We start from the raw sequence: 13,787 nt of genomic DNA, 5'->3' as shown, positions 1-13,787 counted from the left end.
TTTATTTGTGATAAAAGCTCTACGATAAAGGTTGTTGCTGTTATAATAATTTACATGATGCTTCTATGTCCGTATTTTGTTTTTATCGACCTCTCTCTCTCTCTCTAAGCATGTGGACATATTTTTCGATTTTGGTTTTCGCTTGAGGACAAGCGAGGTCTAAGCTTGGGGGAATTGATACGTCGATTTTACATCATGATTACCTACTGTTATTTATAATGTTTTTATGCATAATAATGCATTTTAGAGTAATTCAAATGCCTTTTCTCTCATAATATGCAAGGTTCACACAAAGAGTTAGAATACCGGCAGCTGGAATTCTGGATCTGAAAAATCTACGTCAGGCTACCTATTCTGCACAACTCCAAATGAGCTGAAACTTCATGAAGAATTTTTATGCAATATATACGAATTATTGGAGCAAATAAGTACCAGTGAATGTGGCCAACCTTCTATAATCTTCTGTATCTCACTTAGAATTTTGATACGTGCATTTTGCATCATGATTACCTACTGTTATTTATAATGTTTTTATGCATAATAATGCTTTTTGGAGTAATTCTAATGCCTTTTCTCTCATAATATGCAAGGTTCACACAAAGAGGGAGAATACCGGCAGTTGGAATTCTGGACCTGAAAAAGCTACGTCATGCTACCTATTCTGCAGAACTCCAAATGAGCTGAAACTTCACGGAGAATTTTTATGGAATATATAAGAAATACCGGAGCTAATAAGTACCAGATAGGGCACACCAGGTGGGCACAACCCACATGGGCGTGCCAGGTTGCCCAGGCACGCCCTGGTGGGTTGTGCTCTCCTTGGCCCATCTTCGGTGCCCCTCTTTTGGTATATAAGTCATTTTGACCTATAAAAACAAGGATAAGACTTTCGGGATGAAGCACCGCCGTCTCGAGGCAGAACTTGGGCAGGAGCACTTTTGCCCTCCGGCGAAGCGATTCCGCCGGTGGAACTTCCCTCCCGGAGAGGGAAATCATCGTCATCATCATCACCGACAAATCTCCCATCTTGGGGAGGGCAATCTCCATCAACATCTTCAACAGCACCATCTCCTCTCAAACCCTAGTTCATCTCTTGTGTTCAATCTTTCTACCGGAACCTTAGATTGGTGCTGGTGGGTGACTAGTACTGTTAATTACGTCTTGTAGTTGATTACTATATGGTTTATTTGGTGGAAGATTATATGTTCAGATCCATTATGCTATTTAATGTCCGTATGATCTTGAGCATGATTATCATATGTGAGTAGTTAGTTTTGTTCTTGAGGTCATGGGAGAAATCTTGTTGCAAGTGATCATGTGAATTTGTTATTTGTTCGATATTTTGATGGTATGTGTGTTGTGATTCCCTTAGTGGTGTCATGTGAACGTCGACTACAACGAACTTCATCATATTTGGGCCTAAGGGAATGCATTGTGGAGTAGTTATTACATGATGGGTTGCGAGAGTGACAGAAGCTTAAACCCTAGTTTATACGCTACTTTGTAAGGGACTGATTTGGATCCAAAAGTTTAATGCTATGGTTAGATTTTATCTTAATAATTTTCTCGTAGTTACGGATGCTTGCGAGGGGGTTAATCATAAGTAGGAGGTTTGTTTAAGTAAGAATAACACCTAAGCACTGGTCCACCCATATATCAAATTATCAAAGTAGCGAATACAAATCAAACCAACATGATGAAAGTGACTAGATGAAATTCCCGTGTACCCTCAAGAACGTTTTGCTTATCATAAGAGACCGTTTTGACCTGTCCTTTGCCTCAAAAGGATTGTGCTACCTTGCTGCACTTTTGTTACCGTTACCATTACTTGTTCGTTTCAAATTATCTTGCTATCAAACCACTCGTTACTTATAATTTCAGTGCTTGCAGAGAATACCTTACTGAGAACTACTTGTCATTTCCTTCTGCTCCTCGTTGGGATCGACACTCTTACTTAGCGAAAGGACTACGATTGATCCCGTATACTTGTGGGTTATCCAATTTCCGAGTGGTTTGACTCGGAATTACCTAGTCAACTCGGTCTCACTGAGTCAAATCAACTCGGTCGGTCCGAAATAACTGTGCAGCTTTTGTTTCTAAATTTTATTTGCCTTCATAGGTTGCATACGACCTTGGATTAAAATGATTTTTATATCAAAATCAACATTTTTTTACGAGACGCACAACTTTCATGTTGAAACGTTTTCCATCAGAGGCCATATTAATTGAGTTTCATGCCATTCTTTAATCTGGTGTCAACATGAGCATCTCTGAACTTGTCATAACTTTTGCATCTGAGCTCCGTTTTAGACCATCTTCATATCCATCTTGATCTTCTCAAAGAGAGACATCCGAAGTGACTTCCAATCATAAATTTGAATTAATCTTGACATGGCTTAAGCTAATTTTATGAGTGTGTCACTTTTGAGCGTCAATACCTCTACTCCATTCCGAGAGCATCAACCCGGTTTTCTTAAACTTGTGGAACAAGACTTGGTCGGGCTCAGTGTCCGTTGCGTGCTCATTCCAAGCTTTAAGCACCATATCGCTGATGCCCATGATGGAGGCCCAGAAGTTTTCAAACTTGAAAGCACGGGGCCTCCGAGGGCTACTGTCCATGTTTCGCTTGCTTTTGTCTACGGTATATTTGTCTAAAATCACACATAGCAACCCACATCACCTTATCAAAAGGCTTTTGCGTGATGAGCTTGGCCAAAAAGGAATCTTCTCTTGTAGAAGAGGTTCGCTCATACGTCATGGTGAACTTGACGCTTGTGTCGGTCTTCCTAATATACACCGTTGCTAAAAGGCAAAACTCAGAGATTATGACTATGGAGTTTTGCGCAACGGCCGGCCAATGGCACCCGTGGCGGCATCCCGATGCTTTGGGATGAACCCCATTAGCCATTGTTGACACATCAAGGCGGGCCTTTTTCACCCGTGGGGGCATCCTGGTGCTTTGGGATGGACCCCATTGGCCATTGTTGACACAGGTGGGCCTCTTTCGTAGGACGAAACATACAAGTTCTCCTAACCATGTAATTTTTCACTAATAATTCTCAAAAGAAAGTTGTCTGGGAAGGACATTACATGGATATAGTGATTTTAAAAAATTTATTCGCATCAATATTGTCACGATGCAAATCAATTTGTGGTTAGATGGTTAGTAGGATAGTGGTATTCCCAGCCCACCAAAGTTCAAATTCTGATGCTCGCATTTATCCGTAAAATCTCAAAATGATATGCCGGCTCAGTCTTTCGAAGGTGTTCATAGGAGTAGGATGTGCACGTATCCATTCATATAGGATGAGTGTATGCGTGCATATATGAGCGTTTGCGTCTGTACTGTGTTAAAAACAATACGATCTTCAGCGCAAATAATAATGTCACGATCATGTGAATGCTCTTAGTAAACAGCATACTGCAATGACTCGGCTCCTCTGCAACACCCAAAAAAAATGAAAGCAGTAGGAACTGCAGAAACACTCCCACGCCCGACGATTGGCGAAAACACCAGTACCACAGACAGACCAAAGGCGTGCGCGATGCGGGTCGTCGTCGTCACGCTTGCAGGTTGTGGAAGCCGCTGAGAGCTTCTTGCAAGTGCACGACGGCGCTGCTGTAGTTGACGAAGCCCATCAGCCAGAACTCGTGGTTCTCCACCGACACGAGCTGGATGAACTTCTCCGCCGGCTTGACCTTGCTGGCCGACGGGATGGCCGCCCTCAGCCGGTGCAGAGGAATCGCCACCTGCGTCACCGGCGTTCAGTTCATCCACGATTAAACTTGTCACAAAACCACATCTTAATAACCAGACCAGAGCAAAAACTGGAGCGTACGTACCTTGTAGTAGCTCCATTCCGTGTTGTCGCCGGCGTGGGCCTCGTAGGAGAGCGGGGTGTCGCTGCAGAAGGCGACCCGGGCGGTGGAGAGGTACATGACCCCCATGACCGGGCCGGCGGACGTGGAGAGGTAGCAGGCGTAGGACTTGCGGAGCTGCTCGTCCGGCGGGGCGCTGAAGGCCTGCCGGAAGATCCTCTCGTGGCCGCCCTCCGCCAGCACCTTGGTCCCCTGCGCGATCCTCCCCACGGCCGCCTCCGTCATGCTAGGCGCCGTCCGAACTGCAGCAGATCGATCAAGGCATGTATTAATCCAAGAACATAATAAATTCATTCTGGTGATGAGTTTAGCACTCACGGTGCTGCCATGTGTTGCGCGACAGGTCCTCGGCCTTCCTGCCCGCCTCGCCGACCTTCCGCCCCCACAGCGACAGCGCGTTCTTCACCGTCTCCTTGGTGCCTGCGTAGCGTAGCGCGACAACAGAGTTCGTTTCCATCAGCGGCCAGATAGACAGTAACAAATTCACAATTTACTATTAGGTCGGTGAGCTCCGCCGCCGCGCGGCGCGCACGTACTCTTCTGCGCCGGCGCCGGCATGGCGTAGGGGTTGGCCTCCGTCGCCATCGGCGACCACGTTCTCCCGGCGGGCGCCTGCATCACAGGACCTGCAGCAGAACGGCCCGCGCTTCTTCTTCTTGTTGTTGGAGCCTGGGAAACTGGGAATGTTCCGCCTCGTGGCCGCCGCTGCCGACTATGTACTCTCGCGAGTGTCGAAACGGGTCGGTTGCTTCCGCCCGATGGCTGGCTAGCTAGTACAGTAGCTACGGTGGCAGCTCACATGGCGCGCATTCGCCATGATATAATCTACCGAACCGGGAAGTCGGGATGATGATGATGACCGGGTCACCTACCTGCCGTCGTCGTGACGTTTCGGTTGCACCGACTCCTCCCTGCGGTGATTGATTATTACGGTCAGGGGTGCGGTGGTGCCGTGGTGGGAGGAGCAGATGGCACAGTGCCACTATACAGGAGTGGTTTGTCGCTGGCCGCGTCTGTCCGGCGAGTCCCCGTCCGTCCGTGCCGTGGCGGGCGGAGCGAGGCTTGCGGTGGACGGAGACTTCGGAGGGGAGGGGTCTGGGGCCGAGCGGTACGTTTTGTTTCCACGTGACGGCCGCGGCTGCGCCGGACCGGGCCGGAACGGCAGGCCTGCTGGTTTTTAAAAGATTGACGCCGGCTGACAAGAACCCGCCCATCTTTTGTTTTTTCTGGGTTGAGATATTTTTTTTTCAAGAAACTTTCAATCTATTCGTTTTTAATCATGGCAGTAAAAGAAGAATAGAGGTAATAAAAATTACAACAATGTCCGTGGATCACCTAGCGACGACTACAAGCAGTGGAGCGAGCCGAAGGCGCTGCCATCATTGTCCCTCCCTCAGCGGACCCGGGCAAACCTTGTTGTAGTAGACAGTCGGTAAGTCCTCGTGCTAAGGCCCCATAGGACCAGCGCACCAGTGTAGCAGCCATTGCCGCTAAAAAAAATCGTAGATCAGAAGAATCAAACCTATATATACCCAAACGAAGACTGACCAAGACTGGATCCAAACAGATCCACCAAAGACAAGCACGGACCGAATCCCGTGAGATCCGATGAAGATAAACCTCCACACGCCCTCCGACGATGCTAGACACACCATCGAGACGGGGATAGAACGTCGGAGACATTATTCTTATTGAGGGACATCGTCGCCATCACAGCCCCAACCAAGACGCTGACTCTAACAAGAACAAGATCCCGTCCGCCGCCGGAGAGTTAGGGGGGGGGGGGGGGGGGATCCTCCGCACCTCCATGGCCTAGAGGCCGTCGGAAATGAGGTGGACCGGCAGTGTTGTCGACGGGAGGAGAAGAGCTTTTGTTGTGGAGGAGGAAAGAGATGGTTGCTTATTATCGTGACTGCCGGGCGATGACTCTGGCCGTGTTCGCGTCAATGCACTCGGTCATGATACTGGCTACCACGGTCGACTGTAAACTTCCAAGTACTCCTATATTGTACTAGTATAAGATGTTTTATAGTCACCGCGAGGATAAAAAGGTCTTATGGTTTGAGACAATCTATATGTATGCACTTTTGTCTTTCATTGATGTGCCCTCACAATGGGGCTCCTTCGTATGGGAGAGGTTGCATGCACAAATAAATTTCACATATATATCATGACGAAATCACTACATTAATCGCTAAATTTACATTTTCAAAAGATATTCATCTCACAAAGCTATTAATCTTATTAGCGATTCGTCTTCAAATCTAAATTCGTCTTGTCCAGGATTCAATTTTTTTTATAGTTGTTAATTGTTATATTCCGATGAAATTCTGTATCAGCGCCAGCTCCTAACAAAGTGTCGCTGGTATCATCTTATAGCAATTTCAAAAAAGAATCGTCTTAGCAATTACCATGATTAAACCTAGACACGGAGAGCCTAGTACCACGGCCCAAGCCCGAAGGTTGAGCCATGCAGGGCCTCCAACTTTTGCTACGAAAGCTCAACCCGAAAAGCTCCCAAAATCAACAAATAGAGTATTTATATGTATAATAGTATGCTTAATTTAGCGGCCAATTGATTTTTTAAACATGTTTTTGACCTAGGTCCAGACTTGGAACTTTTAGTTCAATAATTATTAACCCAAATGATAACAGCCACACGTGTGGCATGTTTGCATTTTGCCTACACGCATTGATTCATGTTGATGCTGTTTTACACGAATCCTAAAGAAACCTATTGGAATTTTGGTGCCACGTAGGCGTAGCATGTTGTGTGGGCGTTAGAGCGCTTGCCAACATGACCCGCGGCGCGCGGTTGCTGGTTGCGTCATATGGGCGAACCAGTTCCCGCCCACACAGTCACCATCTAGTTCGTCCGTGTGAGGGAGAACTGCTCTTTGCCCACACGACGCTCGTACGGGGATAGATGGCAACTGTCGTTACGCGTATGTGGCAACCAGGTAAACACGTATGACAACTATGATTAACCATACATGGCAACTATGATTGGATCACACATGGCAACACAGTTGTGCATACGTGGCAATCAGGTAAACATACATGGCAACTATGGTTGGTCCACAGTAGCAACTAGGTAAACACACATGACAATTATTGTTTAACCACATGTGGCAAATAGTTAATCATACACGACAACTATGATTTGATTACACGCGGCAATTACCATAAATTAGACATGTCAACTATAGTTAATCAAAACAGATAGAGTTGCCATGCTTTTACAACCACATTTGTCGTCTCGGATAACTAAAGTTGCCATCCCCGGGGTAACTAAATCTTCATCCCACGGGTAATTAACGTAGCTGCGTCAGGACGTGTGGACATATTTGCTTCGTGCCACACGCGCGGGGTGAGAATGAGTAGTACTTGTTAGACATGTGACACGAAGTAGCCGCACCCACACGTGTGGGCAGTTCTAATATTTGCCCACACATGACCCATGTAGACCGCCTCTTGTTTACGCCACACAGCGGATGTCTAACATGCCACACGTGTAAACGTTATCAGTTTCTTTTTAAAACTTATACCTGGAAATGACTACACCTAACGATGGTAATAATTTATGGTTATTAGATAATAATGTGTATGTTATTATAATATTATTCACAAACTAGGTACTGACAATTGAAGTGTTAATTACAAGTCTTACAAGCATAGAGAGTCAGAGACCGACATTAAATAACCTGCTAAGCAACCTAGTAACAAAATGGCTATGATTTTGTAACTACTAGAATAAAAAAATACGGAAATGTTAACGCCCACCCGTGTGGGCATTAACCAACTCGTCCACACGCCTTCATTGCCGTCCAACGCTTTTTACACGAATCTTGGCATGAAAAGACTGAATTTATGTGCCACGTAGGACAACTCGTGTGTGTGGCGTGTGATGGAGTTCGCCCGCATGCCGTTTTCTCTCCGCGGTCAACGGTTCGCCAGTCGGGGCGTGCGATGAAACTGATGTCGCGCCCGCACGCCACGCACCATTTCTGTTCGCCATCTCCCACGACTGCCCATTCTTCCACTCTCCCACACCCAGGCTGTCATTTGCCATGTCTTTTGAGGGTACATGGCAACTGCCCTATTTGTGATTGTAAACAGATGACAACTCTCTTTCACCCGAACATGTTATTGTTGCCACGTCTGTTTGTAGCGCTACATGGCAACTGTCTAGTGTTAGTATGTGGCAACTCCTAAAGATACCACCATCGCCCACATGCCCGTCTCCTCTCCCACACACCAAAGCTATCAGTTGCCATGTGTTTTTGCAGGGTACATGGCAACTGCCTCTAGCGTGCTTGTAAGCAGATGGCAACTCTCTCTTTATCCGAAACATGCTTTTTGCCATGTTTTTTTAGTGCTACATGGCGACTGTCCAGTGTTAGTAGGTGGCAATTCCTAAAGTTTTTCAAATCATGGTAACTATAGTAGACCAGACCATACATGGCAACAACTGCAGTTGCCCAAAAATGACATCCGGCACTTGACCTAAGATGGCAACTGCAGTTGAGAAACCATGGCAACTGTAGTTCAGCAACATGACAACTGTAGTTCAGCAACATGGCAACATGGCAACTGAAGAGGGTCCGGACCATGGCAATCGCGAAGGGACGCGTGGTTACTGACACGCAGGGCGTGTGACACACGGGACGTGTGGCTCGCAGGCGGGGAGGGGAGACGGCCGAGACGAGTCGTGCGGGCCGCGTGCTCGCTCGCCCGTACGTGCTCGTGTGGGGCGATCGTGCTGCACCGGACGTGCGGTCTGTGGCTGCGCGCGCCCGGACGCGGTCGTGCGGGCGGGGTTGTCTCCGTGCCACACAGGGCGTGCGGCACAACCACCCAATACACCACACGTGTGGCAGTTATCGACGTCAAGTGTGACCCCGCCCGCCACACTTGACGGAGAGAAAACGGCGTGCGGGCGAACTCCCTCACACGCCACACACACGAGTTGTCCTACGTGACACACAAATTAAGTTTTTTCATGCCAAGATTCGTACAAAAAGCGCTGGACAGCAATGAAGACGTGTGGACGAGTTGGCTAACACCCACACATGTGGGCGTTAACATTTCTGAAAATATTCGGCATGAGATCCGGTTTCAAAGACCTTGGCATGACAAAAAAAAAGTTAAAAGGGATCATCAATTGAGTTAACAAGATAAAGAGATGTCTTTTTGGATCTAAACAAATATCAAAACGAGCAGCAAAAACTAACAGAACAATTATTTTATTTCATAGCTCATACTTACATAGAGGGTAACTTAATTTTGCATGCATGCACGTACAAGAAAAGATGAGGGTCACCTATCGGGAGATCAAATTAAGGTGGCCACTATCTAATGGAATATTCTATTCACCGCTCGTAGCGAAGGATAGTGCCGTATTGGTACGAATCACACACTCAATCAGTGATATGGCACTGCTCATCTAGGCCAATTTTCATTTGGTTGGGTTTTTTTTTGCGAGAAAACTTCCAATCTATTCATCAACTATTAAGGTAGAACACCAGAAATAAAAATTACATCCAGTTCTGCAGACTACCTAATGACGACTACTAGCACCCAGCGAGCCAATCTATTCATCAATTTTCATTTTGTTGGTATTTTGACCCAGGATTCTGGCGTATTTTTTCCCATGGTTTTTCTGTAGGAACTTATTTTCTGGCGGTGTTCTTCGTGGATTCTTCGGTGGTTTTCCTAGTTTTTTTATTTTCCTCTTTTCGTTTGCTATTTTTAATATACTTTCTTTTTACTTTTTAAAATTCACAAAGATTTGTTGAACTCATGAATATTTCATAAAATTTTTGAACATTTTCTTATTTTTTTTGTTTTTTGTATAAATCCTAGATTTCATAAAGAATCATGATCTTTTTAATAACGCGTGTAAATTTTCGAATTTAAATATTTTTCTTAGTAAAATTGATTTTTTTTAACTATGTGTTGTTATAAACCCATGAATATTTTCTGAATTTCACAAATTTTGAAAATATTCAAAGCTAACCTATTTCTCTAACCAGAATATGCCGCGCTTTTTTGCTTGATGACGTTGTTGTTCCCGCGTTGTTTCTTAGTTTCGTCCGTGAGGCCTATGGAGGGTGGTACATCCCCTGGTATATTTATATGGATGCAGGAGGAAGAAGGCTTCGGCCCCCCCAAGGATTTGGATGTATTTGTAGTTAATGTAAGAGTTTTCTCTACTTGATATATGACCTTTGGCCTTTCCACGCAAAATCTTAATATACTCCGGTATTTATTTCTAAAAAATGAAATAAAGAATTGACCTGCAACAATAAAAGGAAACTCCTTCTATGAAACATAATTTATGTTGAGCTTTTGATATGGCCTGTGATAGCCATCATCACTATATTTTCTTCTTTCAAGAGTTCGAAACTATATTTGGTTTTGGGTTCTCATGGAATGGTACATATATTTCGTATTTATTATGTGTTTTTTAGTATTTTCTTAAAATATTAACTATGTAGAAAATCATTATTGGGGCACCGGGTCTGCTGGATACATTCCGGAGGCGGATTGTAGACAAGCAAGTTGTTACCAATAATAAAAAAAGGTTGTTACCAAGCAATGCAATGATGCTACGACACAAAAATAATAAAGATGGGCTCCTGGATACTTGTTGTATTGTTGGACAAACTGAAAAATGGAGCAGTGAGTTGCATGGTCAATTGTGTCTGAATTTCCATTGTACTCGGCTGAAGTATTGATATAGACTTCCACATCTAAAGCTAGTACAGAACTGGCGGGCTAGAGATACTGAGCAGGCTCGATCCTATGGCTGCTATAGGCGGGCAAAGGCCCACAAAGTAGTAACTGGGCCAGGCACAGTCACGGCCCAATAAGATCTGTTTTATTTTATATATGTAATTTAAATTTAAATTCGGAATATCCTCTTAAAAATGTTATTGAAATATTTGAATATTGGAAAAAGATGATGAATTTTTAAAATTCATTTGAAAAATATGCATTATGTGTTTGCAAAAAATGTACATGTAAATGCAGCGTATTTTAGAAAAATGGTCATTGATTATTTTAAAAAAGATTGTGTTTGAATAATGTTCATCGTGCATTTTTCATTTATAGAAAGGTCATTAATTTGCAAAAAGTATCTAAAAAAGCTAATGGCCAGAAAAAGTACTCCCTCGGTCCGAAAATACTTGTCATCAAAATGGATAAAAGGAAATGTATCTAGACGCTATATACATCTCCTTTTATCCATTTTGATGACAGGTATTTTTAGACGGAGGGAGTAGTAGAAAGAGTAACTAAGGAAAGCTAAGTCAGCCTAGACAGGCAAAATAATTGGCTCTACTCCAAACATATGTCGAAACACTCGTTCAACAAGTAGTCCCAACACATGCATGCACGCACGCACGCACGCGCACATATCAACTCGACTTGACTATATTTTTTGAGTTGTTGATAGATTTTGTGTACCACTTCGAAAGTTTACTCCAAGGTAAATTATGTTTGAAATTAGCTAGACATTTCGGTTATTTTGTCCGCGGTAAACCGGCTGACCCATGGGTCCGACCCCGAAGGCCTGAACCAGCGGCGGAGATGCTGATGCCCTTGCATGCTTTCACCAAAATCACCCCAATTTTCAAGGTTTTCGTGGTCCACGTACAGCCCCATAGTCGGTCCCCGATGAGCGATGACCCAAAACCATTTGTATCGGAGCTCACGCGTCAAGCTGCAACGCCCCATGGCGATCAAACAAACACTCGTTTGACCGGGCTGGCGACATGCATGACCCGCGCCGTACGTCGCGCTCTGAACACAACCCCGATGCAATCCACATACGTACATTCGCTCTGCCGGATCAGCCGCTGCTTAGCCTAGCCCAGCCTGCTCGCCCGTAGACCCACCGGCACCACAGTAAGTAACACCAGCTGCTTGCTCGCCTGTGCCGTGGCGTGGCGGGGACGACGCGTCCAAGACCGGGACGAAGGCGTGACGGCGACTAGTCTCGGCCGGCGCGCGATCCCATCTCGCCCTGCTGCGTTCTACACTTTTTACTGGCGCGTCTTTGGCCGGGCATGGCCGGCCCGGCTAAACTATGGGTAGATCACCCCAGTGTCACTGCGCTGCCACCGCGGGAGAGCCAGCCACCGAGGAGGTGAAACGCAATTAATTACAGTTGGAGGCGTAGAGCTTCGGCCTGGCCCGGCGTGCGATTATTCCCTCACCGCCCGGGGGGATGTTAAAATCCATCGATCGGCAAGCAACTTGCTTGGGTCGACGCATCGGCTCGCTTTGGCCCTGCTCATCAACGCTCTCTCCGATCAGCCAGCACGGCGATGTGTCGTGCACGGCAATATGCCCCTCCTTTCGCCGCCCCCTCCTGAATTTACCAGCAAAGCTGGACCGACGCGCTGTCGCAGTTGGTGCGCATCTCGAGCCAGCCATACGGGAGAATAACTTTGAGACCGGTCCATCCGTCCATGCACGCGCCTCTCGTGCCCGTGGGGCAGACGTGCGCCTGCCCACGGAGGCATCATGCAAAGTAATGGAGGTGCCATGCCATCCATCTTCCTTCTAGTTGGATCTAGTAGTAGTACGTACGTACCACGCAGGTAGTAGTATTGCACTCGTGAAAGAAATAAATCAACAACGATCTTGTCCCCGCGTGGCTTGTCTTCGGAACCGGCAGATGATTCGGACACCGTACTTCGGATACAAAAACCTATCAGCAGCAGTCTGAGGCGCCGTGTTTATGTATTCGCCCAAGGCTTGACCAGGGGTTAGGTGACGCGAACAGGAGATGGATCGGCAGATCAAAACCTTATAGAATGCCGACCAAGGCCATAAATACTCGCATGTGACGGCCGCTAACTCTGGGTGGATCTTGATGGGGCTTACTTAGATTAGCCTCGCACGCGCGACACAGGCTGAGAGATCGAATCTCGTGCGTGCAGGAATGCTGCTTTGGCACGACCACGAGCGAGTCATGTGACCGCCAAGCGAGTTTCAGCAACTTCTGCAAATTACACAAGACTTTGCATGCATGCTCCGGACATGGCGCGGTGCAGCGCCCAAGCTTCAAGTAGGCACGGGACCGCACGTCTACTGTTGTTTAACGATGGTGCTCTACTGTTATTAGTTGTTAACTGTTTCTTGTTTGGAACATAATGACAAGGAACGTAGAATCAAGCATAGCAATGGGTCACCTGAAAAGAAACCTAACTCAAGCTATTCTATAACGGGATTGCTATTTCCATCGACTCTTCCTTGGCTCAGCGCCGAGGCCTATCGTCGATCATCATGATCACGGCCTCACAACTGTGAAAGCACCGGCATGGCTGTATCGTCAACGGCTCTCGGCCCTCCGCCTCCCGCCTGGTGCAAGCTATCCAGGAGGACGAGGTTCCACTATGTCACCTCCTGGCTTCATCAGCCAGGCTTTGTGGAAGTTGTGCGACTTAAGTGGGAGGCGGCGGTCGCCACCCCCCAGGGTTTTCTCTGCCGCTGATGTTTGGCATCACTGTGCCAGATTGATTAGGCAGTTTATGCGAAGCTGGAGAGCTAGTCTTGGTGCGGAGCTTCGGGCTCGTAAGGGGCCCCTTTTCGATCAGATTAAGTCAGTGGATGTGCTTGCTGACGTGGCTTCAGCGCTACGCCGTTGAAGCGTCCCTTATGGCAATCTTCAAGGGTGAGGAGGCTTTTGAAGGGGGACGCCAACACTGCCTATTTTGAGGCCATTGTGGAAGGGCGGCGGCAAAAGTGTTCTATCCCGTGTTTGTGGGACGGGGATGTTCTCCTCGAGCAATCTGGAAAGACCGTGTTCCACATTTACTCCAATAAGGAGCTCTTCACGGTGAAACACCGTTCGGGGGTTTCTCTAGGAGAATTGTTGGCCAGTAGAGCCCAAAGTA

The 13,787-nt window shown here is 46.5% G+C and overlaps 1 protein-coding gene across 1 annotated transcript; it reads right to left on the bottom strand.

Annotated features, from left to right (window-relative positions):
• Nucleotides 1-3,346: 3,346 nt before the first annotated feature.
• Nucleotides 3,347-4,826, bottom strand: LOC125556198 (GLABRA2 expression modulator-like). Its single transcript, XM_048718980.1, has 4 exons — nucleotides 4,416-4,826; nucleotides 4,198-4,299; nucleotides 3,844-4,121; nucleotides 3,347-3,750 (listed from the first exon to the last, which is right to left on the bottom strand). Exons 1-4 carry the CDS (start codon nucleotides 4,495-4,497, stop codon nucleotides 3,562-3,564), a joined length of 651 nt encoding a protein of 216 aa, XP_048574937.1. The 5' UTR covers nucleotides 4,498-4,826; the 3' UTR covers nucleotides 3,347-3,561.
• Between the last annotated feature and the right edge of the window lie 8,961 nt (nucleotides 4,827-13,787).

The sequence above is a fragment of the Triticum urartu genome, chromosome 5 (assembly GCF_003073215.2).
Source record: "Triticum urartu cultivar G1812 chromosome 5, Tu2.1, whole genome shotgun sequence".
Classification (NCBI taxonomy): domain Eukaryota; kingdom Viridiplantae; phylum Streptophyta; class Magnoliopsida; order Poales; family Poaceae; genus Triticum; species Triticum urartu.
This window is presented reverse-complemented; position numbering and strand designations above follow the sequence as displayed.

What these genes read in the sequence shown, in the direction of transcription:
- LOC125556198 (XM_048718980.1), bottom strand. Translation starts at nt 4,497, where the DNA reads ATGCAGGCGCCCGCCGGGAGAACGTGGTCGCCGATGGCGACGGAGGCC. An exon ending in GCGCAACACATGGCAGCACC is followed by an intron (nt 4,122 to 4,197) that starts GTGAGTGCTAAA and finishes GATCTGCTGCAG; the next exon opens with TTCGGACGGCGCCTAGCATG. An exon ending in CGGAATGGAGCTACTACAAG is followed by an intron (nt 3,751 to 3,843) that starts GTACGTACGCTC and finishes CCGGTGACGCAG; the next exon opens with GTGGCGATTCCTCTGCACCG.